The sequence below is a fragment of the Electrona antarctica genome (genome assembly GCF_951216825.1).
Source record: "Electrona antarctica genome assembly, chromosome: 12".
Classification (NCBI taxonomy): domain Eukaryota; kingdom Metazoa; phylum Chordata; class Actinopteri; order Myctophiformes; family Myctophidae; genus Electrona; species Electrona antarctica.
The window spans coordinates 15371598-15392698 of NC_136793.1; the positions used below are offsets into that span (position 1 = coordinate 15371598).

The following is a 21101-nucleotide window of genomic DNA, read 5'->3' on the forward strand; positions in this document are numbered from 1 at the left end:
ATGAACCCCGAGCCACATGTCAACTGCAATATCAAAATCAGTGAGTTCTTGGAATATCTTTCTCATCCAAAACGAGCAGCAATTAACACCCCCCCAAAACAAACAAGAATTTGTCCTTTAGCAACAAGAGGTTACAACTTCCTACTACAAGTGTCTTAATCCATTGAGACCTGGAACGCATCCATGTCATGTTAGCGTTTAACCACATTAACCATTAACCCATTTTGGGGCGGGAACCCCTTTTGGTGTTTTAAACATTGTTATAATTTAGCTATTGAAAAATAGCAGATCTACAAGCTCATAGCGCGCCACCGAGTGGCGCGCTATGAACTTGTAGGTCTGCTATTTTTGAAAAATCGTTAAAATGTGCCTCAAATCTTTCCGAAAATTGTCATGATTTAGAAAACTTTTTTTTTTAAATTTCGACGTCAGGCCTGAATGGGTTAAGGCCAAATAATAAAAACTAGACAGTAGACTAAAATGTTAGGGGGGGAATAGTGGAGAAGAGATCCAGTAGAAGTCATGTTATGCTTGGTTGCACTCTGAAAATAGCAGATCTACAAGCTGCCACGTGTTGTGAGCTTTATGTAGATCAGCTATTTTCAGGGAAAACCAAGTGTAGTCGACTACAATCTTAGGATATTTAGTCGACTAAAACTAGAGTAACACTAAAACATTTCAGATGACTAAAAACTAAATTAGACTCAAACTAAAATAAAAATCAACAGTACCTCTGTGAGCGTCTGCAGGGCCTGTTCTGCAGCCTTCTCCTCCAGGCTCCTCACCAGGCCCTCCAGCCTCAGCCTCAGGAGGCTCAGCTTCAGCGTCTCATCTCCAGACTGGCACAGAGTCAGACCTAAGAACGATGTAACAAGGCACACACGTTCAGAATGGGCTCAAACACACACAGACTGGCAAGGAGTCAGAGCTAGGAACAATGCAACAAGGCACACACGTTCAGGATGGGCTCAAAAACACACAGCCTCACGCCTCAGACGACACGGGAGACTAGCCCCCTTTTTGAAACTAGCTCCTTGCCACTCGCCCTACACACTTCCACTTGGTTTGAGCATAGATATATAAATCATAGAGACGGCACTGGATGGGAGGGGAATCCCAGGGCCATCTCTATTATTTATATATCTATGCTCAAACCAAGTGGAAGTGTGTAGGGAGAGTGGCGAGGAGCTAGTTTCAAAAAGGGCCCTAGCTGTGCTTTAGGCCAGGGCACTGGTTCCCAAACACTGGGTCGGGACCCATGTGTGGATCGCGGACACATTTTTATGGCGCGGACACATGATTATGTGTCCCTTTTTTCCCACAGTTTGTTTTGAACTATTATTAAAAAGAAAATCTGAAGACATTCCGCCAAAAAAGCATTTTCTTTTCCATGAATTAAAAAATAATTCAATGATTTTTTTTAAGAAACAGTGAAAATAGCCGATCTACAAGCTCACAATGCGGCGTGTTGTGAACTTGTAGATCAGCTATTTTCACTAGTTTGGGTCCCGGGCAAACGTCTCATTTCTTTTTTGGTCTTCAGCTAAAAGGTTTGGGAATAATTCTTATTTTATTATAACAAGAAGCAGTTGAATATTTTTGGTTGCAAACTAAGGACGGTAGCAATATGAAAGTTTAAATGTTTATTTTAAGACTTGAAAATGGTTCAAACTGAGGAGGAAGGTTTGGTGTGAACAACACACATTTGAGCTACACAAAAGTAAAAAGCTCTTGGTCATCATCGGTCACCTTGGTTGCAGGACGTGGCACAGTCTGTGTATCTGTGCATGCGGAGCTGGGCCTGAGCCAGACTGCACCAGCCTGCACTGGAGCCTGTTGTCTTTAACCCTGATGAGAACACAACGGAAAGACACGTCACACACCAACAATAAGACCACAATAACGTTGTGTGTATCCAAAAATAAATCATTATTTTCAGTGCATAAGGTACAAACCTTGTTCCAGCTCCGTAATGGCATCTACATATTTGCCGCCCTGCAGAGCTTGGGTGCCGAGACCTAGACGGCCTAAACCGCTGTCCGGGACCATTTCCAGGAGCCGGGCAAAACAGTTGCTTGCGTCCTCACCGAGGATACCTTGGAACACATAACAATTGTTAACATTAGCTGTGCATTTTACTGCCCATTTACTCCAAATTTAGCAACAATAGCCGCCACGGTGAGCTTGTAGATCGGCAATTTCCGCTAACACCGTTCCAGTCTAAAATAGGGCTTAAGTGGTAAAAGCATTGTCAAAATTAATGTTGGTAGAAGCAGGGCCTTACCGGGGCATGATATAAATACAAATATAGGCATGTTCAATATTGACTTTTTTTCCGATATCCAATATCCAGCTGAACGAGTCAAAATCCGAGATCCTGCCATTTGGTCGTTTCAAATATGGTGCTGTGGGAACCAACAACACACCGGCATCGATCACGAGGACGTCCCACACTAACATAGGTGGATGTGCTCAAGAACGACGCAGGAGCGCCAAGTACCAACGAACAAACTGGCCACAATGGAGGGCTCGTGAGGACGACATAGAGAGAGAGAGAGAGAGAGAGAGAGAGAGAGAGAGAGAGAGAGAGAGAGAGAGAGAGAGAGAGACCGTTTACCTGTTTTGAGATAGTGAGAGCAGAGAACCTCCAGAGGATAACTCTGAGTGGGATAGAGGGACAGAGTGGCATCACAGGCCTCTTTCAGTTTGGCCTCTTGGTGTGGTAGCTACAGAGAGATGGAAGATTCATCAGATGATGTTGTTGTTGGGAAAAACACTCCAGTCCACTGAATGTGCCACTCTCGTAGGGCTGGGCAATATGGACAAATGGATCAAATGTTGATCAGATGTTTGATCAAACACCTTGATATCGATATTGTAATGATAATCATGTGAAGATAAAATACATTTGTGTCTTTAATTTGTCAAATAAGTAAGTAAGTAAGTAAGTAAGTAAGTAAGTAAATGCATAATAATGTGAAAGTATTATGTTAGGACATAATACTGCCATATCATGATATTGTGATATTCCTACTCTCATATCTCAAAATCAGTATATTATTGGTATATTTCTCAGCTCTGACCACTTGCAACCCATCTGTGAGAATAGGCATGGTTTCTGAATGGCAGAGTACTGCATGCCAAAGCAAAATGTCAGTCAATGAGTATGCTTACCTTGGACAGGCATTTGACAAAGTCGGCCGAGAGCCTCCTGTGGTCATCTCCTGGCACAGAGTCGGTGAGAACCATGGCTCTTTCAAAGGCCGTGATCAGCTGTCATTGTAGGAAACAACCACAGCAATGAGCGTATGAGCAGAAAAGTATTACTCCTTCATGTTTCCCACTGGTGTCCCCAGTTTCACAACTTTTCAACTTATTTTCATCCAGTCTGCCTGTATGTTCTCAATGGGTAGCAGTATAGAGCGTCGCAGTCCCGCCCCCTACCATGGACCAGGAAATGATTCTCCGTTCATTTTCCTCATAGACATTTCAGAAAGTATTTATTTAAAGACGTTTACGCCGCGGACAAAGCCAACTCGAGTCGTGACAAATCATGACAACAAACACAATTTTTTGGGCCGAACAAATAATTAGAAAGAATAACGGCAGGTTACAACACCTTTTTTGTTGTTTTTCTTCTTTGTAATTATTTGTTTGGTCCAAAATATTGTTTGTGTTGTCATGAGTTGTCACGACTCGAGTTGGCTTTGTCCGCGGCGTAACCGTCTTTAAATAAATACTTTAAGAAATGTCTATGGGAAAAATGCATTGGGATTCATTTCCTGGTCCATGGTAGGGGGCGGGACTGCGACGCTCTATAACTTGTCATACAGAGTAGAGGGTATGCACTGTAACATTGCTAACTCGTGTAACAGCCTTGTGAAGCACAGTGATGACATTGTTAAACCTTTTAACCACTTTCAACCTGGAATCCCTATTTTGGGCATGACATTATATTGTCAAATATTAGTGCTTTTGTTTTTCAAACCTTTTCAAAAAGTTTCAAAGGCGCCCATGCAGCTATATAGGCGATCTTATATTATTTGCATCGATACGGAATTCTGTCCAGAAGGCAATAGTAATACTATAATATTGCACAAGGCAAGTCAATTTTATTTATAAACCACCACCAAAGGCCGACCAAGAGAAAAAACAAAATGTAAACATGTACACAAAACATCAAGGTTAAAAACCCACAAAAAAGCAACAGATACAGAGGATACAACAAAAAGCATCAAGTTTAAAAAAAGAAAACGAAAAAACGTCTTACATGTTGCTGAGTTTGGTTGTCCCGTTCCTCTGAGTTGGTGCTGTCTGAGAGCAAACAGATCATCTGCTTCCACAGCTCTAGTAACTCTTTCTTCTCTACAGCATCCTCTTCTTTCAGCTCAATGAGCCGCAGACAAACGTTAGCCAACTGCAAAAACATGCACGCATACACATGAAAGCTTGTTGTGAAGTGCAACGCACTGCATGTTGAAAATATAATCTGCACTATAGCTATAGTTTTTGACACGTTAGACAAAGGTCACTAACATGCCCTCAACATCTCTTCCTTCACACGTATCACGCACGCACGCACGCACGCACGCACGCACGCACGCACGCACGCACGCACGCACGCACGCACGCACGCACGCACGCACGCACGCACGCACGCACGCACGCACGCACGCACGCACGCACGCACGCACGCACGCACGCACGCACGCACGCACGCACGCACGCACGCACGCACGCACGCACGCACGCACGCACGCACGCACACACACACACACACACACACACACACACACACACACACACACACACACACACACACACACACACACACACACACACACACACACACACACACACACACACACACACACACACACACACACACACACACACACACACACACACACACACACACACACACACACACACACACACACACTACCTTTAAATATTCTTTGTCCGACTGATAGATGTCTGACAACTTCTTTATCACGTCATAACATTTGTTTTTGTCCGAGCTGTGAATGAAGAACAAATCATTCCTTGACCACTTGCTCTGTGTTTGAAAGGTAGCAAAAAAAACCTGCCATCATGCCTTTCTACTCTTGGTACATTTACACTTAAATAGAAAAAGGTTTAAGCAACAAAATAATGTGAAAAAGATTTTTTTTTCAGACCTCCAGTTCTAGGAAACACAGAATGGGGGGATTTTTTTTATTATTTCAGCTCTAAGGTATATTAATGACATAGTAAAATGTTGAAAATGAGTGGTATTCCCCTTTAAGATATGATGTTTTGGTATGAAGTGACAATTTAAGGACTCGAGTCCTGATACCTTTTTAATACACAAAAATCACATCCAGGTAACATGTCTTTTGCTCAGACACATATCATTCATTGTCAACGGGACTTTGTGTAGGACAAAATTGTCAATTTGCTCGTCCACATAAATTCTGCATTCATTGTCAATGGGAATTTAATGTTTGTGTAAGATGAAAATCTACACTAATAGCTGAACAAACAAAATCAAAAAACAATACTATAAAATAGCTGAAAATAGCCGGTTGTGAGGCATTGAGCTTGCAGATCTGCTATTTTCTCAATATTCATTGAACGTCTCAACTCCTACATCCCAAGTGCTTGTGATGGTCCCCAGTTCAAATATGATTATTTTGGGGGTATGTCCTGAAAAGGTTGACAACCACTATTATGGTATATCATAAATAACCGTAGCGGCCAGTGTACCGGTATGTGCTAAATAACTTTGATGTCACAGAGGTCCCTCAGTAGCATACCTGGCATACAGCTCAATGAGCTTCTGGTAGACGTCGGGTAGCTCCACTTTGAAATCCCACTGGTCAGTCTTCTCATAAAGATTAGCCAAGCCCTGAAACAGAAATGTAACTTTGAACGCTGTTCACAACCCAGATTACCTCTCGATAGTAATTCAGCTGAATGTCGCTGGCAGCCTGGCAGTGAATTTTCATGGGCTCTGAGCTGAATGTGAGATGTAATATAATAAAGATGAGAATCATAATGAATCCTCATGTATAATAAACAAGAGGAAGCAGAGGTTGAGCTTGTAGATTTGCCTTTTTGTCTAGTTTGGGGCCCGGGGAGACGTAAAATGTCTTGAGCTAAAAGGTTTGGGAACCACTGGCTAGAGAGAATCAGCAGTTAGTTATATTTGTCTGTGTCAAAGTGTGAATTTGGTGTAGGACAGGACGGCACTGGTGAAAATTAAGAATAGAAACCCGTCTTTCCAAAGGTACTGCAGAAAGCCTATATATTTTATACTTAACAGCCTCTATACGTACTTGGTCTGTTCCTTTTATCCCTCAGTCGTTTCACCAAATGTCTTTTTCCGAAAATGGCAAATATACAAAGTTCACAACGTGTTGCAGAACTTGTAGATCGCCTATTTTCACTGAAATGTTAGGGATGCTAGGGCTCATGTGGTACAAGTGGTTAACCCATTAAGACCTGGAACGCATCCGTGTCACCTTAGCTTTTAACCACTTTAACCATAATTTAAAACTTTAGCTGTTGAAAAAACAGCAGATATAGATCTGCTTTTTTTTTCTTTTATCATGAAAATGTGGCGCAAATCATTGGAAAGAGAATATTTTTAACTCAAATCATTGCTTCTGGGTGGTCCCCGGTACAAAGCATTTTCAGATGTGGGTCAGCAGCCAAATACATATCATGTTGGGGGTCCTTGACAGGAAATTGTTTGAGAACCACTGACATAGAAACAGAAAACTGACATTTGTAGAACCTGGTTTTAGTTAAACATATGCCTTAATACCTGCCATGCCAGTAGCTGCTCAGGCTCCAGTTCGATAGCCTTCCTGTAGGCAGTCTGAGCCTGCTCCGGCTGATCCAGCTCACACGCCGCCAAGCCAATGAAGACCCAGGCATTATAGTTGGTCTTCTCAAGTTTCAACACGGCCTAAAGAAGTGAGGTTGATATCAAATCTGTCAGCAACTTTAGTCGGATAGTGGTACCAGAAGAACCAATGAAGTAGAAAGAAAACGCAACGATAAAATCCACTGTTCCCTAGGTCCCTGGTCTCCCTGGAAATAAAAACGTCTGGGTTTCCGAGGCTACACTCAACAGGCTTGTAGATCTGCTATTTTCATTATCTGTGTAACTGAGTCAAACAAAATGTAATGCCTCAACTCCTACAATTCCAAATGCTTGCCAGAGTGGGGGAGTCCGCAGTTCAAATGATTAAATGTTTAAATGAATATTTATTTGGGATGGGTCACAGCCTGGAAAATGTGGGAACCCTTGCCTTGCCCTAGAAGAGGAGTATGTTTGCAGGGTGGGTGAGTGTGGTTCTGGTTTCTTACTTTGCAATGTTTAAGAGCCTCTTTGAATTCTTTGTTCTTAATGGCCTCCCTGGCACTCTTCAGTGCTGCTTTCACTTCTTTAGTGGACATACTGTGGTGATCTGTGTGAAATCAATGGGATACAATTAAACCGATTGTGTTGTTAAGATTCAAGATGCATGAATGAGGCTTCTCTCCCACATATATGTATGTATGCATACATACATACATACATACATACATGTTGTGTGGAATGTCCCACAAACAGTGATAGCAACAACAATATAACAACAAGGTAATAACGATAATACTGGATGTAATGCAAATAAGAACATTGCTAGCTAAAAATTATATCCTTTAGATTAGTTCACTTTGGGTACGTTATGTAGCACAAAATGAGCTCTTAGCAGAAAGAGAAGGTGTCTATAATGTGACCCTAGTTCGTAGCAAAACAGCTGATTAACACATTTGACAGTTATATAGCTGGTGGTAAAAACAAACTAGTACAACTTTCTTCCTTTTTTAAGTCACTAGACTAGTGCTACATGTTTGCTTTGCAGATGATTTTAAACCAATAAAAAAACAAATCAATGCATTGATTTACTAGTTTTATTGATATCTACCTTGTTTCAAACGCAGCCCATTCACTGTGCGTTGGCAACTTTGTTTCACTGACTGCGGTGCTGAGCCTGAGTGACACGGAAGTGAAAGCCTCGGTTTTCAAAATAAAAGTCACTCGTGTCAATTTCTTCTTCTTCTTCTTCTTCTTCTTCTTCTTCTTACAGCAGTTGGCATCCGTGCATTGCTGCCAGGACTGCCACCTTCTGTGTAGCTCAGAAGTTTTGAAAAGGCAGTTAATAACTCGATAAAATATACAAATGAACATGCTTTTGCATAATCCAAACATATGTTCCACTCCCTCTAAGGTACATTGTGAACGGATAAAAAACTGATTTGCAATTAATTGTGCGATAACTTAAACTAGATAAATCATGCAATTAATCGCAATTTGCATAAACCCAGCATATTTCCCACTCCCATGTTTCCACTCCCATGTTAATAGGGGTATAAAATACTAGAAAATATTAAGTAAGATACATTGTGAACAGATGACGTATTTGCGATTAATCGCACAATTAACTAGATAAATTATGATTGATCACGATTAAAATATTCAATCATTGGGCCAGACTACAAAAAATATAACATTTTATATAATAATATTTTTTTTCAATATATCATATATTTTTTAATAAAGAACAAGACATAAAACAATGTATTCAGAACCAGTCTGACACAGAAATAGGAACAAGCACCACAGAGTGTGTCTCCCAGAGTCACAAACACAATAACTATCACTGGAGATATTGTCGTAAAATATTATAAACATGTTCTGAGGCAAACCACAACCATGATGTTGTCCCATCAGTACAAATACATTAATAAAATATAACAAGTGCTCTCTGGTTGGCTCGGCGGTTTGCTCGTTTGTTAACGACAGGAGGAACAAAGGAAAATGTCCATTGTCCAAACAAGCTGGTAACAGGTTATATGCATAGGTGCATATGGTTAAATCTTAAAAGATCTCTTGTTTATTTATTTATTGTGTATTATGTTTTTTGACATAGTGACAGTATGCGACCCACAAAACACATGGGTCCGCCACCCTATGTTTGTAAACACTGCTACAGTAGGCCTATACAGTATCCATCAGCCACTCCTCAATAGCTCTCTCATTGGCTGACGGATCTTTCTGCCAGTCCACGTGCCACCTGAGGTTGGCGACAACCCGGCTGTAGTTGGTTCCCAGACTCTGACGCCAGGAAGTAAACTGCTGTCTGTTGTAGAGGTGAACGGCTTTGGAAACGTTTGGATAGTCTACAACGCCACGCAGTTGCCCGTCAAGATGAGCCCAGACGTCAGGGAACTTGAGCAGGACGTTGTGAAGTTCTCCCTTGTCCGACGTTAGGTCTACAAATGAGAGAGGAGGCATTAATGAGAGGCGGTTAAATGTAATGGCTACACCCACTTATTGTTTACCTATCAGATTCTGTGACCTATCCTCATGACTGCAGTGGCAGTAGGTCACAGAATCTGAAGTGTTAACAACAGGTGGACAAACACTACAAGAGGCACAGTGCAGTTTGAACACCTTTTCCATGATGAAACAGGCTGCATCTTATTACAGGCTATGGGTGATCACTTTACTCCGCCTTTTAATACAAAGAACTAATGTGCCTAAGAGAGCGTTCATGTATAGAGAAGGATTGGATAGAATAAGGATAAGGATAGAAAAATTAATCAAGCTTCAAAAATAAATTGAATTGAAATTGAATTGATTAGTTATGATTAGTTAGCTTGATTAGTCTTGGTTTCCTCTATGCATTCCTCAGTCCTTTTAACAAACAAAAAAAGGGGGAAGTAATCAAGTCTTGGTTGGTACCACTGTGTTCTTTCTCTGTCTGCATTGTGTTCTTCAAGGAAAAGCAGCACAACTGTATTAAACTCAATGAAATCCAGCAGTTGATGGCATTTCTTTAAGAGTACTTATTCTCCAATCAACTTCCTTACGATTATTCATTTCCTTCACTTTTGCAGTCTATAGACGAGCTTGTACTACCTTGCATTAATAAGCCTGTAAAATGTGCCTTATAGCCTTTTCAATGTAGCCTACTGTAGCCTACTTCCTTTCTTGTGGCCAGCTTCAGTAGCTACACCCCCTTGCATGTTCTCATAAGCGTTCTTTTCCCCAACAAAAATGAAGAACTATTCCTGTTGGTAATGACATAATTGAGCACATGTATTTCTTGCATTGAGAAGCATCAGAGAGCCACAGTCTATTTTTGAGCAGTGCTAACCTCTCCAATGTGTGTGTAGCCTATATTATCCCCCCACAATTCCCATTCAAGTCAATGGCAAAATAGATTACTATGACGCTATGCAGTTGATAGAGGGTGCAGCAGATCAACTCATCAAAGGTTCTCACTTCACACAAGTGCGAGTTTCATTATAGGTCTTCTGCTCTGACAGGGTGAGGCAGCGGAATGATCGACTTCTTCCTTGTGTCTCCGGACAAGGCCTTCCTCATGTCGTAGGCATCCTCGTCAGGCTCTCCATTAGATTCCTTGTAGTACCCTGTAACCGTCCTGTAGACGCTGTAGCCTAGCCGTTTGTACATGTCCACCGCCACCCGGTTGGACGCTCGCACAAACAGGTCCACAAAGAACGCACCTTTCCTTTCCGAGATCTCCTCCAACATGTCCATGAGCTTGGCCGCCACGCCCAGCCTCCTGAACTCGGGGGCCACGGAGAGGGCGGTGACGTGGCCGTGCCACTCCTCCCTGGCCACCGAGCCCTCCGCCTTGCCGATGATGTAACCCATCAGTTCGCCACCCGGGGCCTCTGCCACTATGAAGTACTCGGGCCAGTGAGCCAGGTACTGGAGGTAGAACGGGATGCCATACGTCTCCGTCAGGGGATCCAAGTTGATGTTGTTAAATTTAAACAGGTCATCGCACGTGAACGGTCTTAATGTCGTCATCTTAGCTTGCTGCTGTACTGTATCCTATTTTACCTCAGGCAAAAAGCTGAATGGCACGAGGCAAAAAAAACGTAGTAGTAAATCATTCAAGATAGCAATATATATAAATATATATATAACGAACTGTAACAGAACCAGCCTGTGACATCAGTCATGTATGATGTCATCATGACGTGTGACTCCAACTTTGGGCAAGGTTGCAGCCCGAAGCAAGCCACATTATTAGCCATTATTTTAAAAGTTAAAAGTAAGTATAAAACATAATGTGAAAGAATTTTATGGAGGTACTTCTGTAAGTTACTGTACTGAGCTGGCTTTATTTATTTTTATTTTATTCTGTAAAAAGAAAACAATGAATGATCCGACCCCTACTGCAGGAACATACCAAAGAGCTGTGGAGGGATACTCAGGCCGTCACCATATGCGATTAATTTCCACCGAGCAGTTCTCAGCATGTACGTGGAGGCGTTGACATTGCAGCCGTGGTATTCACTCAGAACCCATTCTGGATGATGAGGATTCTGGTGAGAGGTCCTGGACCCGGACAGCAGGGGAAGGAGGGAGTAACCGCTGAGGTCACCTGGAGCTGAGATGCCTGCAACCTCTACAAGAAAAAATCACACCCGTGTGAACTGAGTGGTGTAAGGTCTTATATAGCCTGATCAGCTCTGATCTGACGTCATGTCTGACGTAATGAAATCATTAGCAACCATGCTCATTTTTTGGTACGAACAGACAGACAGACAGACAGACAGACACGTAAACTAACAAAGCCAATCGTAGGAGTGGTTTACACCACTCAAAAAGACAATGGGGTCATTGTTGTAACAGAACCAGAAACACATACACGCTTCTCTTATTCCTGGGCTTCCACACAAGTGGCTCCCAAACACTGTGCTGTGACTGTGACACAAGTCCAGGTGTGCCAGTTTGTGACAACCACACATTATTACAATATGTCATCTCAGTCGCATGGAAACCTCAAACTTATATTTGAAGATTCAAATTCAAAAGCATCAAAAGCAGCAGATCTACAAGCTCAAGCGGTGTCGCATCACGCCACGTTTCCAGCTTGCGGATCTGCTACTTTTGATGCTTGTGTAGTGTGACTCTGTAGTATGATCAAGTAAGGCATTCATTTACGAAGAAAAGAAAAGGTTAGAATATGGAGACGTTTCTGCCTGACAGTGACAATATCATATATAAACGATTGTAATATTTTAATATTCATATTTTCATAACGTGGGAATATTTAAATAAATTACACTATACAAAAAGTATTTTCACTCAAAGAGGCAAATTCTATACCCTAAAAGATTTTTTTTAACCACTTTCAACCTGGCTTTCTAGTTGGGGCATGTCATCTAATATTAATGAATATTTTACATTTAAATCGATGTAGGCCTATTCATTTAGTTTCGCTATGAATGACGCTTCATTACTTCATTGCCTCAGTGTTCTTGTGCTTTCCTACCCAGTATAGTGGGATAGAGATCAACCAGGGACACGGGTTGGTCTGCCAGTAGGCCGGACATCAGTCCAGGGCCCATGATGAGAAGGGGCACATGGGAACTGCCCTCAAACATGGACATCTTGTAGTACTGCCGGTGCTCCATGGCCAGGTCTCCGTGGTCGGCCGTGAAGATCACAACGGAGTTGTTTAGAATCCCGGCGTCTCTGAGAGCTGAAATGACCTGACCTGGGAAAAACGAGAAGACACAAGGACAGATACACAGTGAAGTAGTGCATGTGAGCTGCAGGTAGACATTTTACTGAATGAACAGGTGTGTGTGTGTGTGTGTGTGTGGACAGGATAACTTGAAAAAGAGAATGGCGAGGCACTAATCAGCTGAATATCTCTGTAGTTTTCAACCTTTTCAGGCCATGACCCCCAAAATAATCATATTTGAACTGGGGACCTCAAATTGTCACTTCACTGTCATCTGGGCACACAGGCTGAGAACCACTGGCAATAATTAATTCACAGTTCACGTGAATCGTGCGGCAACGGTTCTGGCAGAAACAGTATATTTGAAATGATCCAGCAGCAGATCAGTTACGGGACGCTACGGCCAACGGCTTTCCTCAGCGTGAATCAGTGCGAGGAGAGCCGTTTGCCAAAAGAGAGTCAAAAAGTCCACTTCTTAAGTGTCCATTTCTTTAACAACTAACAAACGACTCACCAGTGTCACCACTCACCTAGCATGGCGTCTGTTTCAGCACACATGGCATAGTAGAACGCCCGGATATTTCTGATGTCCTCCTCGGTGAAGTCTCCAGTACAGTTCTTGGTAAAAGAGGTATAGTAGTCGACAGGGTGCATGGCTGACACGGGCAGCCATTTGGGAACAGAGATGAGATCAGAGGACACCTGTACAGGTAAATGTTAAGGATCAGGATCAACATGTTACCCTAACATGTTAATGTAATCCTAATATTAACAATGCTACTAAGAATCCCTCCTGAGCAACTGCACATTTGAACCACATGAACTCTAGCATCACTATTCTGGGGAGAATATTTTGCAAAAATAGCAGATCTATAAGCGTGTGTAGCTTGGGCTTGTAGATCTGCAACTGTTTCCAACAACATTTAGTGTGGAGCAAAAACGTCAGGGGGGGTAATCTCTGCCAGAGCGGCCGTAGCAGTGGGTTGACCCTCCGCTTGTCCAGTATGTGGATAATTTAAATGCATATAGGAATACTTTCAGGTACGTGCAGATGTACTTGACAAACTAAATGGAACACAACTCTTTTTTATTCTTTTTAAGAAGCACTTTTGACAAAAAGTTCCCAAAGGAGCACACAGAAAATGTTATGTCCGGGTCCAGATGGTTACATTTGTACATCCGTAATTACAAATGGATACATTAACACTGAAGAGTAAAAGAACATACCTTTTTTCTTTCTTTTTTGGGAATTCTTTGGCAGCTTATCTGCCTTCGTTAGATAGTACAGTTGAGAATGTCAGGAAACCGGGAGAGAGAAACGGGGAGTGACACACAGCAAAGGTTGTCGGGCTCGTATTACAGCCTACGTGTGGCCTTAACCACTAGGCCATCGACACCCCCAGAACATACCTTTTTAAGCCAATATGGTGAAGTGCGAAACGTGGATCCGCCTGCAGTGGGACCCAGGGAGTCGGTTCTGTATGTGTGAGGCAGGTTGAGGCCCAGGTAGAGGGCGAAGGGCTGGCGTTGAGATGCTGCGGCCGTGCGGTGTATCCACTGCGTGGCTCTGTCTGTGGTCTCCCAGTCTTTGGTCATGACCCTCACTGTGGACCCGTTGCCGACGAGCTGCGTCACAGGCCTGCCCTCTTGGCGCAACAGGAATCGGACGTCTCGCGTCCAGGCCTCGACTCGATTACTAGGAGGATGGTCATACAATTTACAATTTATGCATTTAGCGGATGCCCTTAATCCAGAGTGATTTACAGTAAGCAAGCACAACACAAGGCATGTCATTATAGGGTAAAAAGTTTCAAAAACTTTAAATAACTTGGATACTATTTGTGCATGAACCATTGTGTGACGATGTATAAAATAACACTTAAGTGGTTAATCTTAAGCGCTTCTGTCTGATATCGTCTCTGTCGGGCAGAAACCTCCTATCTCTATTTTCGTTTAGTTTTTTCCAGAAATGAACGCCCTACTTGATCATACCACAGCGTCACACAAAAGTGTCAAACGTAGCAGATATACAAGTTTGAGCTTGATCTTGTAGATCTGCTACTTTATCTATTTTATCATTTGAATCCTTAAAAGTAACAATTTTGGACATGAACAGCCGAGAGTCGAGACCCGAGAAAAAACAACAACTATACATATATATAGATATAGGCCTATATTTTTTGTATGTACTTCTCGGTTACGCCATTCATCAAAAAAGTACTCGATAGAATAATCACAATGAAAACATTTCATTGTGATTTCAATCGATATTGTTCTAATGTGAACACGCCTGGCCAATCCAGTTCCTACCTTACAGAGTGGCTCCCTGAGGTGTAGTCCAGCTTGCCCATGCTCTGGGTACGATAACCGTTCTCCTCCAACACATCCATCCAAGTGCTGGCGTTTGCATCCAGGCATTTGTAATTGTTCCAAGACTGAGTCAGATGAACAAACAGGCCGCTCCACATGGCTAAGAAGAACAAATAATACAAATGTGTTGCTATTATTCTGTATTCTGTAGCAGATGGGGAATAGAAAAGCACAGCACAGGACAGTGTATACACTGCTACTAGTGTATTCATGCACATAACATTAGGCCTGTCATAATTATTACATAATCGGACTAATCACAATTAGTTAAGCTAATCGGAATTCTTTCTGCATAATCGTCCACACAGCGTCACTCACAACGTGTTGTAAGATTGTAGATCAACTATTTCCGCTATTTTGTACATTTTTGGAAAAAAATAAGATATTGCGTGTCAGTGATTTCTTTGTGATTATGGATCCTAAAAGATTAACAGAAATACAAATTGTAACCTTCCAATGTTCAATGTTCAATGAAAAAACACAATTAAATCGTTAATCGCAATTATTTGTGTGACAATTAAGCGTCAACGTAATTGTGAAATCGTGACGTAACATTAATAATAACAGACTTCATCTTATGACAGAACAAGGTATTGTGAATGAAGTCATTATTATTCTCTGATAGATATCAGCATGCAGAACTACACTAAACATTGTCCTACATTATACTGTACCTGCTCTGGAGGGGCAGCAGATTGGTGAGTTGGTGTAAGCATTGGTAAAGGTGGTGCCGAGTTCTCTGAGGTACTGGATGTATGGCAACTGCACAACTCTACTGCCAGGATCAAAGCTTAGTCGCCCATCCTTCATTTAAGAAAAAAACAATTATTATTATACATATATAGTATGGTATAATCATGTTATTACATTTATACAACTGTAAAAGTAGCCTACATGTTGCATGAAGGAAACAGAAAAGCACCTTTTCCTCCAGCCCTCATTAGCAAAATAGCAATTTAAAGTTATAGGGGAGAGATACTTACAAATGCATCAGACATCACCAAAACAATGTTGGGTCTGGTGGTGGTGGTATTTTGACAAATGACCTCGCCATAATAACTTTGTGTCAGTAAAATCAAAGTAAACACTAGATACATCACTAGTCTACCTTCCGACCCTACAGTTCATGCTACACTCTCACTCTGTCATCACGCCTTAAGTTCTACTACTTTATAGCTCTATGGCCTTCTCTGATCTAAACTTCAGAATGTAAACACACTTTTTAACACAACACTGACTGTAGTGAAACACACTGCGCCAGTGTTGCCAGATTTTTCCAGAGAAATAAGCAACCATATAGTGTTTTATAAGTGGTTGATGATGTTGTATTTTGGTGTTTTTTTTTGTTGATGAATTGAACACAATGGAAATAACAATTCCCACTCCCCAGTTCCCAGGCTTTTTTGTCTTACTGTAGGCCTACCACGACATGCTGTTTACATTCTATTCAATCAATAAAAAATACAAACACCAGGTATATGAAAAGAAGCCCCAAAGAAGCAACAGCTGTGACAGCCCTTAACATGAAAATGTTTGACCACTAGTAAGATAAGGAAGGAAGCCCAAACTAAGCAACTACTAAGCAACTACATTTTTATTTTATTTTAATACATTTAAAAATAACACACACACACACACACACACACACACACACGCACACGCACACACACACACACACACACACACACACACACACACACACACACACACACACACACACTCACTACACAGCTACCAAATGTACAAGCAACTAGATGAAAAACAAACCAAAGGTCGCTTATAATAAGCAAACATGGCAACACTGCTTCTGCCCCACTCTCTCTAAACAGCAGCCTGCTGCCAATATCCACACACTACTGCCCTCTATTGGCTTAAAAATGCTTCGTGCACCGCACACGGCAGCAGATCGACAAGCCCACAACGAGTCACCGATGTGACACGTTGTGGGCTTGTAGATCTGCTATGTTAGGTGGCGCGCCCCCGTCGTACGACAAAGTATACGTTATGGCTTTACCGTTACAACTTATATGATTAACAACTTCGTGCCATTTAAACAAACAGACCTGCATATCAACTGATGGGATTTATTTACCATTTCCGAACCAACTGCAACTGACGCTTGGTGTTGGTGGTTTGCATATTACCCATGGTGCATCGTGACTACGAAATATACGTTTGATTGAGAAATAAAATGTGATATGGATCGCGTCGTGTCACCTTGCTGTGACGACGTTGCTGTACATTAAGGACTTTGTTTGAAAACTCATTAATTTGCTTTATGGTCAAAACCGTCCCCTTGAAGAGCGTGTCGATGTGACGTGGTTATATAGGCTGTGATGGAACTTGTTCTAGCGGTTGGTCCGATGGCAGTGAGATCACAAATGATTGCTACAGTCAGTTACAAAACTCCTTGTTTCTTCTCTACCCTCTCCCACTGCCGACCTTGACTAGCCTTTTATTCACAATAGTTACCTCTGCATCACAGTCACATCACATCACAGTCACAGTGTCACACAGTCTAGTATGCTACAATGCTTATTATTCGAAAAAGCTATGAGATTACTAGTGGTTCTCACTCACTTTTCATGTACGGACCTATATACTTTAATGTGCAACATTTCTTTCCTCACTATAAAGTATAGTAGCCTGGCCTTAGCCTGGTTAATAAACCAGACCGAATCAGCCGTTGGCAAAAAAAAGTTGCCTGATATTAGTCTGGCTTATTAGCCAGGCTAGCCTGGCCTGGCCAGACTCATAGCGAGGGTTCACTGATGTTGGCTGGCCAAGCCAGGCTAATAAAGTAGCCTAGGGCTACACAACATGCAGTAGAAAAGTGAATGTAGGCCAGGGTATCTGCCTTTACCTGCCTGACCTTTACTGCATCAAAAGTAGGCCTAATAATCAACAAACTACAATATAAAAATTGGCAAACATTGGCCAAATTGGCAAATATTAAGAAAGTAGCGTAGGAATAATTATTATCTTTGTTACCGTCGCCGAGTCAAACGAAATGCATTGCCTCAACTTCTCCGCAAATAAGTTCAAATATGAATCATTTGTGGGCCCGGAGCGGCCCGCGAAAAGGTTGAGAAGTTAACCACTGGTGTAATCAACTAATCCTTCGCAGTTCTGTACCCGACCTATAGTCAGGGAATATTATCAATATAATGTCAAATCTGTGAATAAATTTCTTACCAAGAATCTTCTTCACCAATGTGGTTGTAAAGGTATAGGCCTACTAACATATCCCACATTGGTTTCTATACAACTGAAAGTTGGGGTACCAGTTGGGGTACCATACAACCATTATGCAAAATGTTGGGGTACCATACAACCATTATAAGCAAAATGTTCTAAATTTCATTAGGGTTTAAGTATCATGTGACGTGTCAAACTAGGGTGTTTTCATGATTCTGAATCCATTCCAAGCATTAGTTTTGCACGAAAAACACTCCTTGGGCTAAAAACGGCCATAGCCGTCATCACAAATGTGATGAGGTCAACACATTTGGGCATTTTTGGGCAAGTGGCTATGGCCAAACTAGGGGGTCTATGGCCAAACTAGGGGTCAAAATATGGGGTTTTCATGATTCTGAACCCATTCCAAGCATTCGTTTTGCACGAAAAAAATACTCCTTTGGCTAAATAAACAAATGTGCTGACCTCATCACATTTGTGATTACAGCTATATGGTCATTTTTAGCCCAAGGACTGTTTTTCATGCAAAACTAATGCTTGGAATGGATTCAGAATCATGAAAACACCCCAGTTTGACACGTCACATGCTACTTAAAGCATAATGAAATTTAGAACATGTTGCCTTATAATGGTTGTGTAATGGTACCCCAACTTTCAGCAGCTGTCAAAAATTCCCCTAGGGTGGTTGAACAGAAACCAATGTGGGATATGTTAGTAGACACCTTTACACACACACACACACACACACACACACACACACACACACACACACACACACACACACACACGCACGCACGCACACGCACGCACGCACACGCACACGCACACGCACACGCACACACACACACACACACACACACACAATAGTGTAATTCCTAAGAGGGAACGCTAGAGGGAAGCCTAAACCTGTGAATGAACCTGCAATGCAAACAGGTGATTAAAGGAGCTGTGGCTGACAAAGTTGATTCTCATTCTGAAGAGGACTATACTGAACCCTCTGGTTGGTGATTAAGGAGACATGGTGACGGTTCAGAGCCCTCCTACAAGTCCTACTGAATTATTTTCAGGACACCCAGATTAGTCTCCATGTAAATGACTTACAAAGTGACTTGTATGTGTTTTATATTATTATTATTACTTAATAATTAAGCAGTAATTCATAGTTTATATATTAAGCAGTCATTCATAGGCTATATGGCTATATGAATTACTGGTTGATAGAATTAATACTTTGTTAGCAGTTTGCAATTAAATAATCACACCCGTGTGAATTGAGGGGCGCTCTTATCATCGTACATCATCATACATCATCTCATTCCGGCCAATCAGATTTTTTTACGCACACACCAAAAGCTAGGCATAGGAGCCCCTCAAAAATAACACTTGTGTGAAGTGAGGGACACATTGCGTCCTCAGCCAATCAAATCACCACAAATGTCATTCCGGCCAATCACTTTTGGGCATCTTCACTTTTATGCCCTCACATTTTATCCTCAATATCTACTTTGCTCAGCCAATCAAATCATCGATATGGGGTGATCAGCCAATCAATTCATCATGTTTGTGTTCACACAAACAGACAAAGCTAGCGCAAAAACCTCACACTTGTGTGAAGTGAGGGGTGCTATCATCATACATCACATTCCGTGCTGCTCAGCTAATCAAATCATCACATTTGTGGTACACACTGCAGACCCATAAAGCTGGGCATAGGGCATCAATTAATCAAAGTATGTCATCAACCAATGGCATTTGGTTTGTTTATTCTAAGAGCTTGCATACAGTAGTTCCAGAAAGACAATTCACTTGTCAAGGCTGAACAACCAGACTGTGTGTGAGCAATCATTAATAACAGATCATCAAGGCTGCCTCACTTGCATTATACCGTTCATCAATATAATCAGTCCATTAATCGGCATAGATGGACTTGCAGATGCTGATGAACAGTGGTGTAAAGTGTATAAAACATGTATTTTCAAAGCATTTGTATACATTTAGGAACTTGTGAAATGGGACATTCTGCAGAATGAGTACTTTTACTTGCAGTACTTGAAGGACTACTTCACCCTATTTCATATAGGTTGTAGTGCTCCTCACTATAGCCTATAGCTCATTATAAATTTATAATACATGTATGCTACTATTTTTTATCTACTCACTCTGTAGGACTGTGGGCAGTTCAAAAACCCAACTACCAGTAACACCATCGATGGAGAATCCAAGCTAATAGAAACTGCAGGTTTTCTATTCCTGGAAAGTTATCATGGAAGCCATTGTTCTCATGTTAATATATTTTTTTAAACATTTCAAAATCTTGTTTGAAGAAAAAATAAAACTATGCCTAATGATGATATCACTGGTAGGCATATTTCTGAAGTGTCCACACCACATCCCTCCTATGAGACACAACAAATTGCACCATTTTATAATGAGAATTAGTGAAGACTATGAGGATATGAAGCCTATATTTGAATGCAAATACTTTTGTTCTTGAATACTAGACTTTATTTGGAGTATTTCTACATTGTGGTATTCTTACTTTTACAAATGTGAGCACTTCTTCCACCAATGCTGATGAATAGCCTAGATATAACCAAGTTTACTATTCAACAGGTGTTGAAGATTTTTGTTGTAAGCCTTTGTTAGCCGAGCTTCTGAGTTATGCTGTCTGTGGCGTAACAATGAGGAGCCCCAACAGTCAGTTTTCATGTGCCAGTGTGTTGTGTGGACCATTTGAAGCTGTATAGCTCAAACCTTGGATGCTGGGTTTATATGAGAGGATAACACCTCAGCTAATATTCACAAATAGGCCTGGTATGATAATGTCTGATGTCCTCTGCATCATTCAGAGACAGAGTAACATGTTATCTGTGGAATGCAAGAGAATCCCTACCTATACTACATGACTATATTGGCCCTATGCTCTTCTGTGACCTATATATCTATACAATATTATTATATAGCTATAGGCTACTGTTCGTGTTG

General features: G+C 41.5%; 4 protein-coding genes across 4 annotated transcripts in view; all 4 read right to left on the reverse strand.

The window, feature by feature from the left end:
* skic3 (SKI3 subunit of superkiller complex) overlaps nucleotides 1-8043 on the reverse strand; it is a 38888-nt gene extending 30845 nt beyond the window's left edge. Inside the window, exons 1-11 of the mRNA XM_079517278.1 lie at nucleotides 7962-8043; nucleotides 7360-7460; nucleotides 6812-6955; nucleotides 5799-5890; nucleotides 4946-5021; nucleotides 4271-4417; nucleotides 3175-3273; nucleotides 2618-2726; nucleotides 1956-2096; nucleotides 1750-1848; nucleotides 732-856 (exon numbers count right to left, since the gene is read on the reverse strand). Of these exons, the coding sequence (XP_079373404.1) occupies nucleotides 732-856; nucleotides 1750-1848; nucleotides 1956-2096; nucleotides 2618-2726; nucleotides 3175-3273; nucleotides 4271-4417; nucleotides 4946-5021; nucleotides 5799-5890; nucleotides 6812-6955; nucleotides 7360-7449 (1122 nt within the window). The 5' untranslated portion in view covers nucleotides 7450-7460; nucleotides 7962-8043. The remainder of the gene's footprint in view (nucleotides 1-731; nucleotides 857-1749; nucleotides 1849-1955; nucleotides 2097-2617; nucleotides 2727-3174; nucleotides 3274-4270; nucleotides 4418-4945; nucleotides 5022-5798; nucleotides 5891-6811; nucleotides 6956-7359; nucleotides 7461-7961) is intronic.
* The window catches only part of LOC306934279 (heterogeneous nuclear ribonucleoprotein A0-like), a gene marked incomplete at both ends in the record, with an annotated part of 306611 nt that overhangs the window by 221106 nt on the left and 64404 nt on the right, over nucleotides 1-21101 (reverse strand). The window lies entirely within an intron of this gene.
* Nucleotides 8570-16161, reverse strand: arsk (arylsulfatase family, member K). The gene is made up of 8 exons (XM_079517280.1): nucleotides 15902-16161; nucleotides 15593-15722; nucleotides 14859-15018; nucleotides 13959-14244; nucleotides 13079-13250; nucleotides 12354-12578; nucleotides 11265-11483; nucleotides 8570-9309 (listed from the first exon to the last, which is right to left on the reverse strand). The coding sequence occupies exons 1-8, from the start codon at nucleotides 16013-16015 to the stop codon at nucleotides 9035-9037; spliced, it is 1581 nt and encodes a 526-aa protein (XP_079373406.1). The 5' UTR covers nucleotides 16016-16161; the 3' UTR covers nucleotides 8570-9034.
* On the reverse strand, nucleotides 10346-10879 carry LOC306933641 (N-alpha-acetyltransferase 20-like; the record flags this gene model as incomplete). Its single annotated transcript, XM_079515957.1, has 1 exon — nucleotides 10346-10879. One exon carries the CDS (start codon nucleotides 10877-10879, stop codon nucleotides 10346-10348), a length of 534 nt encoding a protein of 177 aa, XP_079372083.1.

Bases quoted from the DNA above. Each gene is read 5' to 3' on its own strand.
- arsk (XM_079517280.1), bottom strand. From the start codon at position 16,015: ATGTATCTAGTGTTTACTTTGATTTTACTGACACAAAGTTATTATGGC. The intron at 13,251-13,958 runs GTATGTTCTGGG...TTACCTGTACAG, and splicing joins CACCATATTGGCTTAAAAAG to GTGTCCTCTGATCTCATCTC. The intron at 11,484-12,353 runs GTAGGAAAGCAC...TTTTTCTTGTAG, and splicing joins TCTCTATCCCACTATACTGG to AGGTTGCAGGCATCTCAGCT.